Source organism: Piliocolobus tephrosceles, chromosome 14, assembly GCF_002776525.5.
Source record: "Piliocolobus tephrosceles isolate RC106 chromosome 14, ASM277652v3, whole genome shotgun sequence".
Classification (NCBI taxonomy): domain Eukaryota; kingdom Metazoa; phylum Chordata; class Mammalia; order Primates; family Cercopithecidae; genus Piliocolobus; species Piliocolobus tephrosceles.
In genome coordinates, this window is record NC_045447.1 from 3,618,114 (window position 1) to 3,636,007 (window position 17,894).

General features: G+C 56.5%; 1 protein-coding gene across 2 annotated transcripts in view; it reads right to left on the reverse strand.

Moving 5' to 3' along the window:
- COL5A1 (collagen type V alpha 1 chain) overlaps positions 1 to 13,181 on the reverse strand; it is a 202,711-nt gene extending 189,530 nt beyond the window's left edge. The window contains exon 1 of one of the 2 annotated variants that reach the window (XM_023188991.3): positions 12,682 to 13,181. In XM_023188991.3, coding sequence (XP_023044759.1) covers positions 12,682 to 12,799 — 118 coding nt within the window. In that variant the 5' untranslated portion in view covers positions 12,800 to 13,181. The remainder of the gene's footprint in view (positions 1 to 12,681) is intronic. The other variant, XM_023188994.2, reaches the window with a different exon arrangement.
- Between the last annotated feature and the right edge of the window lie 4,713 nt (positions 13,182 to 17,894).

A 17,894-nucleotide genomic window follows, 5' to 3' on the forward strand; every position in this document is an offset into this window, starting at 1 on the left:
ACCCCCTCCTCACCCCCATATTATCTATAAACTGCACCCCCTGTCCTGCCCCCATATTATCTATAAAGTACACCCCTGACCCGCCCCCCATATTGTCTATAAGCACATCCCCTGCCCTGCGGACTGGACCCTCTGACCCCTTTGTGCCCACCATTTAGCATCCTCTGAGGTCCCTGGCTGGGCCTGAACCTGCGAACAGCAGCTTTAGTCCTTCTTTCACACTTTATAAAAGCTACAACTACTGCCTCCCAACCTCCGTATTAACAGCCACATAAAATAACAGCCATCTCTAATAAGAATTATATGATACCATCTGCGACCATCCCAATAAAGGCAGCAAGCATTGTTATCAATACCACGATTGCACCTGCTGCTTGCACTGCACGGGGCGATGTCCTGCACACCGCGCACACCTAGGGCTTTGCATCCACACCAATATCGCTTCCTTAGATCCTCACAGCAGCCGGTCCAGGTAGGTGGTGCTATCGCCTCTGATATACAGACAAGCTGCCTTGGGATCAGAGAGGTTAAGTAACATGTTGAAGGTCCCACAGCCAGGAGTTCAAACCTGCGCTCCCAGCCTCCAAAGCTCCCAGTGTCTCTGAGAATCACTGTTCTCCTCCTCATCCCCTGAGCTCCCTTTGCAAAAGTCCAAGAGGTGACTGTGAGCTGGTGATAGGGGCAGGCCCTGTAGAAGGACAGAGGGCTGGAGGGAGGCACAGGCCCCCACCCTCCCCTGCTCAGAGTTTCTCAAAGTGCCCTCAACTGGTCACTGCCACTGCATTTGGGGGGCAGGACAAGGAGCCGCAGACCCAGGCTCCACTACAGACCCTCAAAAATCTGAATCTCCAAGGTGGGACCCCGGGGCTCCTGCACCTGTCCACTGTGGGGGTCCCAGGCTCCACACCCCGGCATCCTCTGGCATCCGTTGATGAGCCCCACAAAGCCCTACCCTGCAGGAAGCGGGACCTGACACCCTCCTTTGTTTACAGTCAATCCCAGGAAACACCAGGCAACTCCAGGCCAGGGTTACCCAGAGAACTCAAACCCTCGGCAAAATGGCAGTGCAGCTGTTGTCATGGTACCAAACCACCGTGCCAGGGCATTCAAGAAGGGCAGGGAAGGGGAGCCCTGCTGCAGGTGCCATAGCATAGCCTGGTGGGCACAGCACCGATGGCACCCTCTGGGTCCTCACCTCACAGCCTTCAACTAAACCAGCACTATAGACGCCCGGCCCTACACACCACAGTCTAAACACCTCCAGCCCTACACACGCCAAGTCCTACACACTCCCAGCCCTACACACCCCTAGCTCTACACACACCTGCCCTACACAGCCCCAGGCCTACACACCCCCAGCCCTACACACCCGCAGCCCTACACACCCCCAGCCCTACAAACACCGCCCTACACACCCCCAGCCAAACACACCCACAGCCCTACACACACCACCCTACACACCCCCAGCCCTACACACCCCCAGACCCCCACACACCAGCCCTACACACCTCCAGCTCTACACACACTAGCCCTACACACCCCCAGCCCTATACATCCCCAGCCCTACACACCCCCAGCCCTACAGATGCCCATCCCTACAGATCCCTGGCCTGAGAGACCCCGACCCTGCAGACCCTCCAGCCCTGCAGAGTCCCCAGCCCTATAGCCCCCTGCCTGAAAGACCCCCAGCCCTGCAGACCAACATCCCTATAGAACCCCAGCCCTACCGATCCCCAGCCCTATAAACCTGCAGTCCTACAGACCCCTGGCTCTGCAGAGCCTGGCCCTGTGGACCGAGCACAGTACGGATGGAGGGGAGGTCTGGGTGCGGGGGGAGCCCCGGGAGACGCACAGACAGCACGCGGCCAGCAAGCTGAGGTGAATGTGGAGTGGGGTCCTCCTCTTTCGGAGACTGAAATGGTTACCAAAGAATGGAGCTGACGTCAGGGACTGGCTTCAAATCACCGGGTGTGGGGGCGTGGGCCGGCCTCCGGCTGGAACGGGGCTGGCTGTGGGCTGGTCCTTGTGGCTCCAGGCAGAACATGACCTTTGCTGCGCTGTGTCTGAACCTTCCCATAATGAGAACATCAACAACAGCAGAATCTCAAGGCCAAATCCACGGGAAACCCCTTCCCTGGAAGTTTACCCCCAGCCCCAGGGTCTCCCTGCTCCCTAAGTCCTGCAGGAGAGTGGCATCTTCGCTTTGGAGATGAGTGAGCGCCCCCGCCAGGTATGAAGGGGAAGAGCACCATGGCTCATTTGTGAAGCAGGGACCACCAAAAAGAAAGTGGGAGGTTCCTGAGAGGGGTGGAGGAACAGCTACACCCTCCTCTCTTCTCTCCAACGCTTCTCCCCTGGCAGGTGCCTTCCCCACCCCACGACCACCATTAATGCTGAAATCCAAGACCCTGGGCTCGAGGATGCAGAACGACTCGTGGTTTGCAAAGTGTGGCACCCCGGACGCCCTGGCATCAGCGTGGTCTGGGAACTTACCTCGCTAGAAATGCAGTTTCCTGGACCCACCCCGGGCCTCCTGCGTCAGAAACAATCTGTGTCTTAAGAGAGGCCTCGGGGGGGATTCCAGGGCCTCGTGAAGTTTGGGAACCACTGGTCTACACCATGAGGAGAAACCCCGGATCCAGTCTAAGAGGAGACCCTCCCTGCTGTCTGACCATGAGCCATGAGAAGGACACGGGGCAGGGCCATGGAATCTCACCTTTGCTTCCTCTATCCCACGGATTCCTGCAGCCTCCGGACTGGGTCAGTCTTTTTGGTGGGGGCTATCCCGTGCACTGTGGGGTGCAGAGCAGCATCCTCGGACTCCCCCAACTACAGGCCAATAGCCCTGCCTCCACCCCAGATGCAACAATCAGAAAACATCTCCAGACATTGCCACATGTCCCTAAATGGCCTGGTCTGAGAAGCCATGATGTCCACCTGTTTCAGGGGCAGGAGGATGACACTGGCAGGAGGATGACACTGGCATCCCTGGCAGGACGGTCGCTCACCTTCCCTCCCACCCCCCTCCCTCTCCTGATGGCTCCACCTGGGGCATCTCCTTGCCCCACTGGCTCTGCCTGCTGTCACCAGCTCACTGTCACCGCCACACCGGCCCAAGGACGCTCTGTGTGTTCTCAACCTTCAGATGAGATATCTCCACTGCTCAAGCAGTACTTTTTGACCTAGACAACCATTATCATTACCCTAAATAACATGAATAATAATTACTTAGAAAGCTATTACAATTGCAGTCAGAAATCTAGTTCCCTCCTCTTCCCTCAAGAACACCCTTCGCCCCGCGCTGACCATGTGAACACTCTGCAGCCAAAGGGTCTGAGAAGAGGCAGTGTCACTTTCTCCTTCTTTCCTTAGAGCCTCTGGGAGTCACCACCCCTCCGTAGGAAGAAGGAAGGGAAACGTCCCCAGGAACATGGACACGGGACACTTTCTCCTCACTCTCCTTTCCCCAGGGGAAGAGCAGAGAACTAGCATGGGAAGAGGATTTCAGATTCATCCCCAAAGAAAGAAAACAAAACAGAAAATTGAGGGAAGAAAATCAGCAGCAAAGACAGATCCTGGGAGCCTCCCTGATGGACACACAGTGGTGGGAAGGCAGAGGACCTGAGAAAAGTCCCCCCAGGGGCCCCTCTGTCCCGCACCTGCCATCCCCCCTGCACCCACCACTGTGCAGAGTCCACAGGCATCGGGCCGGCTGTCCCCACACCCAGGCTTGCCTGTCACCCCCCACAACAAACCCCAGTGATTGACCTAAGTGTGTGCCGAGGATGCAGACGCTGGGCCTCCGTCCTCCAGAAGAAAGAAGAAACCACAGCTGGAAAAGCTGAGACCACCGTGCTCTCTGGTGTATATTTTTATTTTTATCTTTTATTTTTTCTTTTGAGACAGGGTCTCACTCTGTCACCCAGGCTACAGTGCAGTGGCACAAACACAGCTCACTGCAGCCTCAGCCTCCCTGGCTCAAGTGATCCTCCCACCTCAGCCTCTCAAGCAGCTGGGACCGCAAGCACACACCACCACACCTGGCTAATTGTTTTTGAAATTTTTGTAGAGGTGGTGCCCAGTAATGGGATTACTGGGTCAAATGGTATTTCTGGTTCTAGATCCCTGAGGAACTGCCACACTTTTTATGTCATTTTGTGGCATTTATTAAAAAAATAAAGAGGCCACCAGATGGTGCCCAGGCTTGATGTACATTTTTATGCATCTGAAAGGAAGAAGGAGAAACCAAGGCAGAGGCTCCATGTAAGCACTGTTGCCCGGGGCCATGGCTCCCCTTCTGAAGCACCAGGACCCAGCTGCCATGGAGGCCAGCCCCAGCAAACAAGCAGGACGGAGCGGAGCCACGCCGCCCTCACCTGGCCTTGAGGATGGACAGAGGCTGCTTGCAACCATGCATATGACTGTACGGACCTGAACCAAAATGCAGGCCATGAGACCACCGGGACGTGGAGGGAGGTTGTCATCCCCTTGTGCCAGCTGGACTTGAAGAGCTAGACTGTCACGTCTGCAGAATGGGCCGATCCCACCTGGCACAAAGGGCGGGTCTGAGGATCACAGGTGCTGATGGGAGCACCCTCAGAGCAGGGTCCAGTGTGAATATGAAAATATGAACAGGAGCCAGAGGAAGAACAGGCATGGGAACACGCCCTCTGCATCCACCAATGGGAGCCTGCCTTCAGATGCGTGCACCCCAAAGGGCTGGCCCTGGAGAAGCAGGCTGGTCTCTGATTGGCCACCACCCCATGGGGCTGGCAGGTGCTGGTCTCTGATTCGCCACCGCCCCATGGGGCTGGCAGGTGCCTCCCTAGACTGGCCGTGGCCACACGCTACTCCCACTTCTACTGCACCTCACTCGGTAAAACCACCTGTTCAGATGGCTGACTCCCCCACCACAGCAGAAGACCCAGTAGGGCACAGACGGCTCACCTATCGCTCACCTGTGCCCCCCACACAGGTCCGACTCATGTGGGGGGTCCATAAATGCCGCCAAACAAACCTGCTGACACACCCAATGTCTTCACATACAGACCTCACCTGTTCCCTCTGTACCCACACATGGGAAAGAGTGCTGGTCCCCCAGGCCACCCACCAGAAGAACGGACGACGGTCGCTTCACTAGGTTACAACGCTCACGTGTTCTCATTGGAAGATCACTGTTTCCCAGTACAAGGGTCAGAGTTTTTCAACTTAAATCACTCCTGCTATATACATACATTTTTTTAAAAAAAAATTTTATTAGACTTTAAGTTCTGGGATACATGTGCAGAATGTACAGGTTTGTTACATAGGTATACACATGCCATGGTGGTTTGCTGCACCCATCAGCCCATCATCTACATTACATATTTCTCCTAATGCTAACCCTCCCCCAGCCCCCCAGCCCCTGACAGGCCCCAGTGTGTGATGTTCCCCTCCCTGTATCCATGTATTCTCATTGTTCAACTCCCACTTATAAGTGAGAACATGCGGTGTTTGGTTTTCTGTTCCTGTGTTAGTTTGCTGAGAATGATGGTTTCCAGCTTCATCCATGTCCCTGCAAAGGACATGAACTCATCCTTTTTCACGGCTGCATAGTATTCCATGGTGTATATGTGCCATTGTCTTTATCCAGTCTACCACTGATGGGCATTTGGGTTGGTTCCAAGTCTTTGCTATTGTGAACAGGGCCACAGTAAACATACATGTGCATCTGTCTTTATAGTAGGATGATTTATAATCCTTTGGGCATATACCCAGTAATGGGATCACCAGGTCAAATGGTATTTCTGGTTCTAGAACCTTGAGGAATTGCCACACTGTTTTTATGTCACTTTGTGGCACTTATTAAAAAAAAAAAAAAAAAGGCCCACCAGACACCCTATTGCCAAGGTCCTGGCAAGGAAGAAAAGGACAGAAGAGCAAATTTCCCTACAAGAACACGGGTCTAGGAAACAGAAAATAAAGGAAGCTTCCATTTCATGGGCAGAGACATCTCAGCAAATAGGCTGAGCCCGTGCCTCCGGAGCTCTGCATAATTAAATTTTGAGAAAAGTGGGTCATGCTGTGGTTCCATTTCTTAGGTCTGAGTCACCAAAGGATGGTGACATTTACTGCTAATATGGGGTTATTACCTAGGTTGAGATTCTTCCAGAAAAACTCCTCTGCTGATAGGAAGCTGAGGGTGTGACGGCTCGGACTATCTGACACGGACAACTCAAAGTGACCCGCGCCCCTCCACTGAGCATCCAGCCACCCATTCATTCGTTCTACGGTCTTCTCTCCAGTGGCCTGAGGCTGGGCTGGCACAAAAACAACATCTGAGATGGCAAAGCCCTCCCCACACTGCCCCCACCAACTTCACCCAGCCCTGAAACACGTCCTTTCAGTGATCAGCCACCACTCGATGCCATCATGTCACAGAGACAGAACAGAGGCCTGCAGCTGGGAGGTGCGCAGGTCCATCCACCTCCTGGACCTCAGTTCCTTGTAAAGAGCAAGTGGCTGGAGGAGGCAGGGGAGGGCTGGAACTTGGCCCGGCCTGCGACTGCCCAAGGATGCATCTTCCCGGCTCAGGCTCAGAGCCTCAGAGGCAGCAAGCAGTGAGCAATCTGCTGAATTGACCACTGATACTTACTGCCTTACCTTTTCTCTTGCTTACCCAGTGAGGGAAGCAGCAGTGTGACCCCACACAGGATGGCAAGGGAGCACGCACAGACCAGTGAGTAGAGGGCCCCAAACCGCCTCACAGCCTCCTGCTGCACTGGGGCCCCCGGTGGCAAGGGCAGTAACAGGCTCTTACTCTGCGCTTTATATGAGTAATGCATTAGACATCACCAAAACTCTGCTGTAGTTAGTCATCACCCCCTTCTTACAGATGGGGAAACTGAGGCACAGGGTGGTTAAAATGCACTGCTGGTAGACACTGGAACCAGGGTAGGAATCCAGGCATCTTGCTGGTTGCCTGTCCTTCACCTGCATGCCACCCTGGTCCCCACGCCATGTCCTGGTGGCGGCAGTCCTGCCTACGAGCAGGGATGTATTAGTTAGGGTTCCCTTAGAGGGACAGAACTAATAGGAATAGAAATATATATATATATATATGGGAGTTTATCAAGTATGAACGTACACGATCACAAGGTCCCACCACAATAGGCTGTCTGCAAGCTGAGGAACAAGGAGAGCCGGTCCCAAACCTGAAGAACTTGGAGTCCGATGTTTGAGGGCAGGAAGCGTCCAGCACGGGAGAAAGACATAGGCTGGGAGGCTAAGGCCAGTCTCGCCTCTTCATGTTTTTCTGCCTGCTCTGTATTTGCTGGCGGCTGATTAGACGGTGCCCACCCGATCAGAGGTGGGTCTGCCTTTCCCAGCCCACTGATTCAAGTGTTAATCTCCTTTGGCAACACCCTCACAGACACACCCAGGATCAATACTTTGTATCCTTCAATCCAATCAAATTGACACTCAGTAGTAACCACCACAAGGGCCGCTGTAGGCTCTGCCTGCAGGATCTCGGCACATCCACCAGCCAGGCCAGAAACTTTAAAACTGACACTTGGCAAAGCACTGAGAGCAGACTAGTCGATTATATGGGAGAATGTAAATAGAGGAGAAGCGGGAGCCATAATGTAACATGGCTCCTGGGAGCTTAAAAAGACATGAAATTGTCAGATCCAGCCAGACCCAGCTTGCCCTGCGGCGAACCCACAGCCTCCTGCTCAACCCGCAGGCTCCACCTCCTCTCCCGTCCAGCCATCTCCTCCTCTCCCGTCCAGCTGGGGCCGGGTCACGGTAAGGAGAGAAATGTCGCCCTGCCACGAGCTCCTCAAACATACCAGGTCCTGCACGTGGAGTCAGCCCGGGACACCCACGTGAACGCATGTACATGTGCAAGGATGCGCGTGCATGCACACTCAAACACACATGTACACCCACAAACACGTGTGCAGGCAGATCACGGGGAGACATACACATTATATACACATGCACACGGCCTGATACACATACACAGAAACGCACACGTGAGTGCAAACCCTGGAATTTGCTTCTAAAATCTTTCATGTGCATCACACCCCACGGCCTGGACAATGACCCCATGACGTTCCGTGGGAAAGCAGAGAACCGAGGCCAAGGAAGGCAAGGGGGCAGCAGAGACTGGCTAAGCGGATGACAGCAGAGCCCCGGGGGTCTCAGCAGGGCCAGGCCCCACACAGGGACACCTCCCTCACCTGTGCTTCTGGGATACCTGCATCTAAAGAGGGCTGTGGGAACACTGCTCTCTCCTTCTGCAAAACCACCACTGAAGATGGGGACGATGTTAACGCCCCCACACAGCCAGTGCCGAGTACAGGTCAGGCAGCCTGCAAAGCTTCTTACAGCTGTGGCCTCAATCGGTCTTCACAACCATGCCTCAAAGCAAGAAATGCAGTTCTCCCCATGTTCAGGAGGGGAAGCTGAGGCACAGTGACTTGTCCTCACCCAGCCCACCCAACGGCCCCTCAGAGGCAGAGAAATTCACCTCCAGCCTCACACCAACCTTGCGGGCCTGGGGTTCAGTAATCTGATTGCCAAGGAATGTCCCCTCCCACATCAGACCACCTGTCACCCAGCACAGGTACCCAAAATCGCCCCCAGAGGCCCCCACATCCTAGGCCACAGCTGTGGAGATGTCTATAGAGCTGTGCAGACTGGACTCGCTGTGCCAGGCCAGCAGGGCCCACTGAAGGGAAACAGGAGGAACAGGGGCAGAGAAAGGGTTAAGGAAGCTGCTGGGATCTGCCACTTCCCTTAGGGGCACTTGCAGTCTCCTGGCAAACAGATGCTGGGGGCACCTGCCAAACCCACGAATGAGGGGCCTTCCAGCCAAGGGAGCTGCCCAGGAGAGCTCTGGGACACGGTGTGGAATGTCCTGTCAGGAAGGAGGGAAGAGGGCGAGATTAAAGCCAGAGGCAGAGAACCCCACAAAGGAGGTTCGTTTCTACAGTAAAAGGAAGAAGAGGAGGAGGGAAGGCCAGTTTCACATCACCTCCTCCAGGAAGCTCCCCAGCTCTCCTCAGTGCAATGAACCCTCCCAGATTGTCGAACACAAGACCCAGCACATTCCACGTAGGCCCCTGAGTAAAATTCACAACAGTCTGCATGTGAGACTGTGAGCTTCTGGAGGAAAATGAGGGGTCCCATCCCATTTGCCTCTGTCTTCCCAAGACAGGCCCAGTTCACGTAAAAAGGCAAAAGCCTTCAGGGGCCAGGCAGGTTACGCTGATGTGTGGAGAGGCCTGGGTGGCCAGAGGCGAGTGGTGGAGACTGTGGCTGCTGCATCCCTCTTGAAGGCACTGGAGTAAAAAGAGAAGGGATAGAGGGATGAAGGCAAGGAAGGAAGGGGATGGGAGGGAGGGAGGGAGAAAGAAAGGGAGGAAGGAAGGAGAGAAGAAAGGATGGAGGGGGAAAGAGGAAGAAAGGAACTTAAACACTGCCTTGGCCAAATGGAATGGCTCTGCTCCCAGGACCCTGTTTGGACTGGGCCCCCAGGCCGGGACTACAGCTCAGGGCCCTGGCCATCTCCCTGGGGAGAGCTGATAAACCGATGGGAAGTGAGAATAGGGAACTCTGATAAGTCAAAGAGTGACCATGCCAGGCAGAGGGTGGATGCTGGCTTAGGGCCCCAGAACAGGAATGGAAAACACTGGCCTGGCATCCCTGCCCCCTGACTCCTAGGCTCTGTCCCTTCTCAGAATCGGGTGAGGATGCAGTGAGATGGTACAGCTGACGCTCACCACAGGCCAGGCAAGTGCCAGCCCCTGCATTCCCATGTGTAACTGTCTCCCAAGGCCGTTCCCAGAGCCACTTCACATGATGAAGCAGGGACAGGTCCTGCACTGTTCCAGATGCAGCTTCGCTCAGGGTCCCAAGTGGGTGCCCTCGGGAAGTGTCGGGGCCTCATCCTGGCCCTCCAGCGGGGCAGCTCACTGCTCTGCACAGTCCCTGCTCCACCCATCAAGGTCTGTCTCCCGGGAAGTGGGATGGGGCAGTCCAGGGAGGAGGCAGGGGCAGGCAGACAGGCCAGGCAGCGAGAAGGCAGGGCGGGACGGGCAGTACCAGCTGTGTTCGGCTAAGGCGTGGCAGTGGGGAGTCCAGAAATATCTGCAGGGTGGGGTGAAGAGCAGGCTGTGGCCAGCCCCGCAGGAGCAGCCCAGGGGTAACCACTGGAGAAGCCGCTGCGAGCCTGGCACTGGGAACATGCCCCTGCCTGGGGCTGCGGCACTGCTGGGTGGGCACAGCCCTGGGTGGCGACCAAAACTCCAACCCCTCCGGCAAATCTGGAGCAGAGTAGGGAGAGGGCTTGGGGAATTCTTGGGGCTTCTGAGCTCCTCCCACTCACTGCTCTTTTATGGGGAGAGGGAGGGAGGGGGCAGAGGATGGAAAAGGATGTCTTTCCAGCCAACTCGATTGAGTCAGAGGAAATTTAACCATTTGGTATCTGTCAAGTCTCACAAAACTTGGCCGACTCTCCCCACAAATTATTGCAAAAAGCAATCACGTGCCTGGAGTCAGCCAATGGCGTGTGGAGGAGATGACCTCAATTTCCAAATATTGGGGTCATATTTCATTTCCCATACGCTCCTTCCCCGTTACACTGTTCAGCAGCCCCAAATGCAATCCTACTTCTCATTCCCTCACACACTTGGCCAAAAGAAGGCAGAAGAACCGTGTTCAGAAAATCCTCGGAAAACATCTGGCAGATCCCAAGATGCAGAAGACAGCAGCCACTTGCCGGTGGCTCCCCGCCGCGCCTGCATCTCCAGTGGACAGCCGCCCCCTCTGGCCATGCTCGGAGGATGACTTCCAAACAGGTCCCACCCTGGGAGGTGGAGCGACACTGGCGAAACCCACGAAGAAAAGCGGTCTCTTCACATGCTTCTAAAAATCTGTTTTGTCAAAAGCAAAATGTCCAACTCCAAAGCCTGCTGCTCTGGGCCGTCCTCACTCCCACTTCCAACGAGCCGCACTTCGATGAGCGAGGGCAACCACAGAGGGAAAAAAGACAGTGTGGAGGCGGGGAGATGGGCAGGGAGGGAAATGGAACCCCATGCCCGGGCCGGTGCATGGTCCCCAGTCAGTGCCCTGCCCCAGCTGTCTAGGGTGACAGTTCCCCTGAAGGACTCCCTCTTGAGTTTCTGGGAGAAGTCCCCAGAGGCGCTGAGACAGGGCCCAGTTCCCTGGCAATGGCATAGTCCCTGACCACACTTTCTTTCTCCTCTCCACTTTTCTGGGGACCTCTATTGTCCCCCACCTTCAGCTGACCCCTGGAGAAACACAAGCCCAGTTACCCCAGGGTCAGGAGAGAGTTGGTGGCGGCCCAGGGATGAGATCCCAAGTCCTGGGAGTCAGGCCAGGCTCCTGGCTCCTCCCCCAGAACACCAGGGCAGCCCCCACACCCAGACTGCAGTTCATCCAGTTAGCCCAACAAGCACTGATCATGCCAGGAAAAAAGGAAAAGAGTATTTTAATTGACAAGCAGAACACGGACAATGATTCTTCCCACTTGTCTTCCAATCGTGAAGCAGAGAGAAGCATTCTTGCTGGCAGGCAGCGGGCTGGTCCAGCCGTTCGCTGAGCCCACGGTCCCATCGCTCTGCCCGCCACTTCTGACCTGGCGGCACACAGCTCTGAGCCTCCATCTCCCCACCTGTCAATAAGGATTCAGGAGACCTTCCAGAGCAGAGAGTTCTGATGTTAGAGAGTCTGTTGAAAACCCATCCCACCACGAACTACCAAGAGCGATGCCTAGAAAAATGTCCCTGTCAGGAAGCTGCGCCAGGGAGAGCTGAATCCTCCAGAACCCAGGCAGGGACGCAGACAGTCCCCGCCTTGCAGCGCCCTCCCCGGGAAGCAGGGCTCCTTCTAAGGGCTGACCCTTGGCAGAAGGAATCCCACATCTGCATATCATCCCAGCCACTCACAGCCCCGCCTGCAAACCCATCTCTGGCTTTGCTCCACACATCCCATCTCTCAGCAGCGAATCCAGGAAAAGCTGCCTTCCAGGGATCAAGAAGTTTGGGGGTGGGATTAGGAGCAGGGATGTCTACCACCCTGCAGGGGTCCCCAGTGACCCCGAACACTTAGGTGACCAAGACTGCAGGAAACGCTGTCCCTGGGGAAAGCAGGGCGCCAGCTCAGCCTAGAGCAAGAGTGCCTGGGGGAAGTTCAGGGCTGGGGGTCCAGGTTTCTGGGATTACCCCCACCCCAGGAGTCCCGGGATTTGAAGGGCTGTGACTCTAGGGGGCGGCCCTGCCCGGTTTTGAGCGACGAAGTTCTGCTGTAGGGCTGTGTCGGCCCAAGCTGGGCGCCTGTGATGTGGGACAGAGAAGGAAGGTTTCGGGACAAAAGTTTGCCCGCCTCGTGGACAGCCCCTCCTGCTGATCCAGCCCTCAGTCCATCCTCGGCTCGCGCGACAGCCCCACCCGACCCGCCCGTTTGGGGAGGGGGCGGCGGCGCGCCCGCGGGCATTGTGTCTGCGTGTCGTCATCTCGGGGGGGGGCCCCAGCAAATGGCATTCGTGGTCTTGGCCCGTGCATTCCACAGGCCAAAGAAGAAAAGTTCTGCGGGCGAAGGTGCCTGGGGATGACAGCGGCGTCCGGGCCGCGCGCGCCCCATCCCGCAGCCCCGCGCCCCGGGCGCCCTTACCTGCGCGGCTCGGAGGCGGCGCCCACAGCAGCAGCAGCAGCAGCAGCAGCGGCGGGGGCAGCAGCGGGGCGCCGGGGCGGAGCGGGCTGCGCGCTTTCCAGCGGGTATGGACGTCCATGCCGGCGGGGCGCGGGCCGGGGCGCACAGGGGCGCTCGGAGGCGCGCGGGGACGCACAGGGGCGCGGGTCACGGCCCGGGCAGCGCTCTCAGCGGGGACTGCACCACTTTAGGAGGTCATGGGGACCTCGGCACCCCCCGTTCTTCTTTGTGGCGGCGGCTGTTCTGGAAGGGGCGGCTGGCGCGCTCGCCCACGGGCGGGAGGGCTCGACTTTGGCCCGCGGGGCGGCCGGGACCCCGCTCGGCTCGCTCGCCCTCGCCTCCTCCTCCTCCTCCAACTCCTTCTCGCCTCCTCCTCGCCGCCGCCGCCCCGCGACCCGCTCCCCGTGGGCGCTCCGCTCGAGTGAGGTCCTGCGCCAGCCGCGGGGACGGAGAGTGCGGACCTCGCCTTCGGCGCCGAGCACTTTTTTCCCCCTTTTCCTCCCTCCCTCTCTCTTGGAAGGCAGCCGCTGAGGCTGTCGATCCCCAACGCCCGCAGCAAATCAGAGCCCGGCGCTGGGCTTGGTGAGGCCAGCCCCCGCCTCTCACTGGGCGCCGCCGGCGAGGGGGTGGGGACAGCGGGCGAGTCGCTGCGAGGAAGGGGCTGGCCCGGGGCGGAGCGGACGTGGGGCGGGCGCGGCCCCCTGTTCTTTCTCTGAGAGCCGGTAGGCGGGCGGGCCTGGGGCGGCCTCGGAGCCCTGGGGCCCACCGTGGTACCCCCACTCTTCCCACCCCAGGTGTCCGCACCTGGCGGAGCTCCAAGAACCGGTGCTGAGGGGCCTCGAGGTTTGCTCATTTCGGGTTAAAAAGAAAGTTGCAGCTTACCCCGCCTAACTTTTTCTTTAACGTGGAGGAGTTCAGAGCTCCTCTTCTGGGTGGAGACTAAACGTCCCATCCAGCCAGATCAGGGCGCCCAAGACTGTGGCCTACGTGTCAACCCGGTCCGAGGACCTGCCGCCTGACTGCAGACTGGCACGGGACCGAGCTGGGGTCTGACTTCCCAAGAGCTCCCAGGACCTCCATGTGCTTGGACGGGAACATCTGGGTTATTCATTAGGCGAAGTTTGGCTCTGCAGTCCCCAGGCCCCCACCCCTCACGCCTACCCACTCCCTGGTGGCCCCTCTGCAATAAAAAGGAAACCAAAGAAGGCATCCCCCTTGGGAGTGACAGACAGCTGGTGCAGGGAGAAGGCATTCCTGAACGGCTGCTCTGGGGAAGAGCTGGGGCCCTGATACTCCTGCCTGGCTTCTTTAAGCCCCTCAGGGTCTCCTCCAGCAGGAGGCCCACCAGTCCCTGGGTGGTAGGTGGGCGTCTCTCCCTCCACCTTCCCCAGGCCTGGCCTCCCTGCACAGCCTCCTGAATCCTGACCCACGCCCCTTCCCCAAGGGCTGCAGGGCTAGTTTTTTTAAAAGGAGGGAATCGAAATGAATTAAGAAGGCTTTGCAAACCCTGGGCCATCCCCATTCCCTTTGAACAAACAATTTAGCCAGGGATGCCAGACAGGGCTGGGACTCCCCTCTCCAGTTACATCTCCAGACTGGGTGTGAAATTCCCCAAATGCCCTTTAATTCCCACCATTCTGGAAGCAGGAGGTGAGGGAGGCATCCGAGGTTAGGTTTGCCGGGATAGCCATGGCAAGCTCCGGAGCTGGGTGATAGGTCGCTGTTGCTAACTTGGTGATGAGGCTTTTAGTCTCCATATCTGCCACATGCACTTGCATAAGTATCAAATATTTCACAGGAAAAGAATGAGAAGCTCTTCACACACAGACGTGGGGAGGTGCTTGAGATACATTCAGTAAAGCAAATGTTCCTTGTTATTTGATTGTTTTTTTTGGTTTTTGTTTTTTTTTTTTTTTTACAACTTGTATAAAGCATATGTGATCAGGGAAAAGTGTGTGTGAGTTGTGTACACGTGTGTGTGTGTGTGTGTGCCTGTGTGCGTGTCTGTGCGTTGGTTAACCTGCAGCCACTGGCCCTTTACTTTGCCTGTGAGCTTCCGTGAATGAGATATTCCATCAAACCCCAGCCTCCGTGCCAGCCCCTGCTGTGCTTGGTCCTTGGAGTGCCCCCCACCCCCACCAGCAAGAAGGCCGGCTTCCCCCTGAAGACTAGGGGTGCTGACACAGGGCATGGCCTGGTTATCAGAAGAGAGTGCAGGCTTTCTGGTTCCAGCTGGGATGTTATCTTTTTCCCCAAGTGCAAGTGGGGCTCCTTTCTGACAGTCCCATGTGCACATCCATACCCGTCAGCAAGCCCTCCTATAACTCAGAGCCGGCATCTAAACTTTGGCCTAAATTAACACAACCGGTGCCCTAAGAGCTGATACTCCAGTGACCACCCCAAGGTCCCCCAAAAGTTGACTTCTCAGCAGCGGTAAGATGGCTCAGGCTTGCAGCTCAAGCAGCCATAACAGATCCACTTTATCCTCTCTTGAAGAGCAAGTGGTGCGGTGGCTTGGAAAGCTGTCAAATGTGAGTTTCCACCCTCATCTGAGGGTTGAGTTGGGCGGAGAGATGAGTTTCTATCCCACCAGGAAACTCAAAGAGAAGTCCCCAGACTTGGCAACCTGATGTGTCAGCCAGGGACTATAGGAGAATGGCCTGGCAGTACCCATCAGGATTTGAACTCTGTTGTCAAACGAGGAATATCACACATCTTAAGGCTTTTGCCTCACACTCCTCACCCACATGTGCATCAGTTCTCATGCACCCGTAAGGAATACTGGCATCTCTCCTGTCCACAGATGACGAAATCAGGGGCCAGAGAGGGTAGGGGACTTATCCAGTCCATCCGTGACAGAGTCCAGATTTGGACCCAGGTCTCTGTGCTTGGAGCCCAGTGTGCACTGCCTGCCTCCCCATGGCATCCAGACCACACACCTGCCACCAGGACCACCCTGCCCAGATTCAGACACCAGCAACTGGTGCAGATTGTCCCAAACTCACCATCTTCCATGCCCTCCCACAACTGAGCAAAACGAGAGTCCTTGGAAAACTTTATTGTATGCGTACTCCTTCCCAACACTGCTCTAGGCTTTAGGGAGTATGTGGTGAGCAAGGTGCCTGGGTCCCTTCCAGACTGACCTGCAATGCAGCAGTGACTCCCACACCCATGCAGAGGTGGCCCCTTTTTTTTTTTTGCATGTGTGTCTTCCTTATCTTCTGCCATCCATCGTTTCCCATCTAGCCCTCCCTGGCTGCCTGCTCCTGCTCACGGCACTCACCGCAGAAGGCTGACCAGGTCCTGTACCCTGTGTACTCCTGGCCCACCGGGAGTGCCACCACCCATCACTGCATGTCTCCCCATGGTGCCTAGTAGAGAGTGGAGCAGGCCAGATGCCCTGCATCTTACATCGAGAGTCCAATGGCCCAACTTCTCCTTCCAAGGCTGTGTTTCTTCTCATTTATTTTTCGAGCAGCAGAGCTGTGGTCTGGAGACAGCAGCCATGGCAAGCATCAGGTGATGTCCTCACGTGGACCTGTTGGTTCATCACCAGCCCTGAGGGTCACATCAGCCTCCCAGAGTCATGTCTGGCTGGAAAATGGCCGGCTGCTTCCCAAGACAAAGGCCTCGAGGGGCAGCCAGATTGTCCCTTCTCCTTCTCCTAGACCAATGGAGGAGTCGGAGGAACACAGGTTTTCATGAACACAGGAGTGCCTGGAGGCAGATGTCTGCTTGCCCTCCAAGTATTTATAGTCCAGAGAGTACCGAAGCGGGTCCAGGAGGGCCTGGGTGAGCCATGGCCTGGCAGAGTGGCTGGAGCTGCCCCACTCTGTCCCACGCAGGGGAGGAGGTCCCTCTAGCTGCCCAAGGAGAATGCTCTGAACCTGCATCCGGCACCTGGGGCTGCAGCTGTGTCCTTCGGCTGATGTCCTGGGGCCAGGCCAACTCCACAGTCACACAGACTTCCGTGAGAATCCCAGCAGCACCAGTCACTGGCCACATGACCTCAGGCAAGAGGATTGTGTCTCTGAGCCTCAGTTTGTTATATGTGAATGCGAGGTGAAGAAACTGATGAGGGAGGCCTGGCCACAGTCCCCTCCCTCCCTGCTCCCTGCCGCTGGGCACTCATCCTCCTCTGCCTCCTCCAAGCCCCCTGCTGCCCTCCAGGGCTTCACCCACTTACCTGCATCATCTCATTCAATGGAGCAACAACCGTTTGAGGTAGGAGGAAACTGAGGCTCAGAGAGGTGGAACTATTCACTGGAGGTTGAACAGCAAGGGTGTGGTTGAACCCAGTAGCCCTGAACCCAGCCCTTAACCACCGTGCATCCTGCACACCAGCAGCAGAGCGAACCAAGGAGGTGCCGGATCCGAGGGCTGGCCCTTGGCTGACCCATGTGTCCTGCCGGTTCCAGGGCCCCAGACCCCCACTGGCCCTGGTTTACCTTCTGACCCATTGGCCTTGACCACTGTTGCACGTGAGCTGTGACTCCTCAGCAGACCACGGGCCACCTCTGTGCCCACAGAGCCAGCAGGACTCTCCCTACATAGTGGGGTGGGGCAGATGGGAGGGAGCCCCTTTCAAGCCAGCCCTCTCTTTGAAACATTACTTGGGGAAGGTCACCACTTTAAAGGCCTTGGACAAAGCGCATTCTTCATTGCCTTGTTTTTGCAGCTTTCTTCAACCTGTGTCTGCCAAGTGGAAAGTGGAGAAGAGGGTGAAAGAGGGGCTGGGTCCATGCCCCAGGTCACGAGGCTTCCCAGGTGTGTGAGTCAGCTCAGCCACCACAGCAGAGTGCCACAGATGGGGCAGCTTAGACGGCAGGGATTCATTCCCTCACAGTCCTGGACGCTGGAAGTCCAAGGTCGAGGTGACGGCAGGGCTGGTTTCACCCAAAGCCTCCCTCCTCGGTCTGCAGACGGCATCATCTCCCCGTGCCCTCACAGTCATTTCTCTGTGTGTATCTGTGTCCTCATCTCCTCGTCTTTTGGGAACCCAGTCGGTTGGATGCGGGCCCACCCTAATGATCCCACTTTAACATAATTATCTTGTTAAAGGCCCATCTCCAATCACATCCACATTCTGAGGTGCAGAGCTTCAATGTACGAATTTTAGGGGGACACAATTCATCCCCCTAACACTGGATTCCTGCAAAACAGTTCCAGTCCAT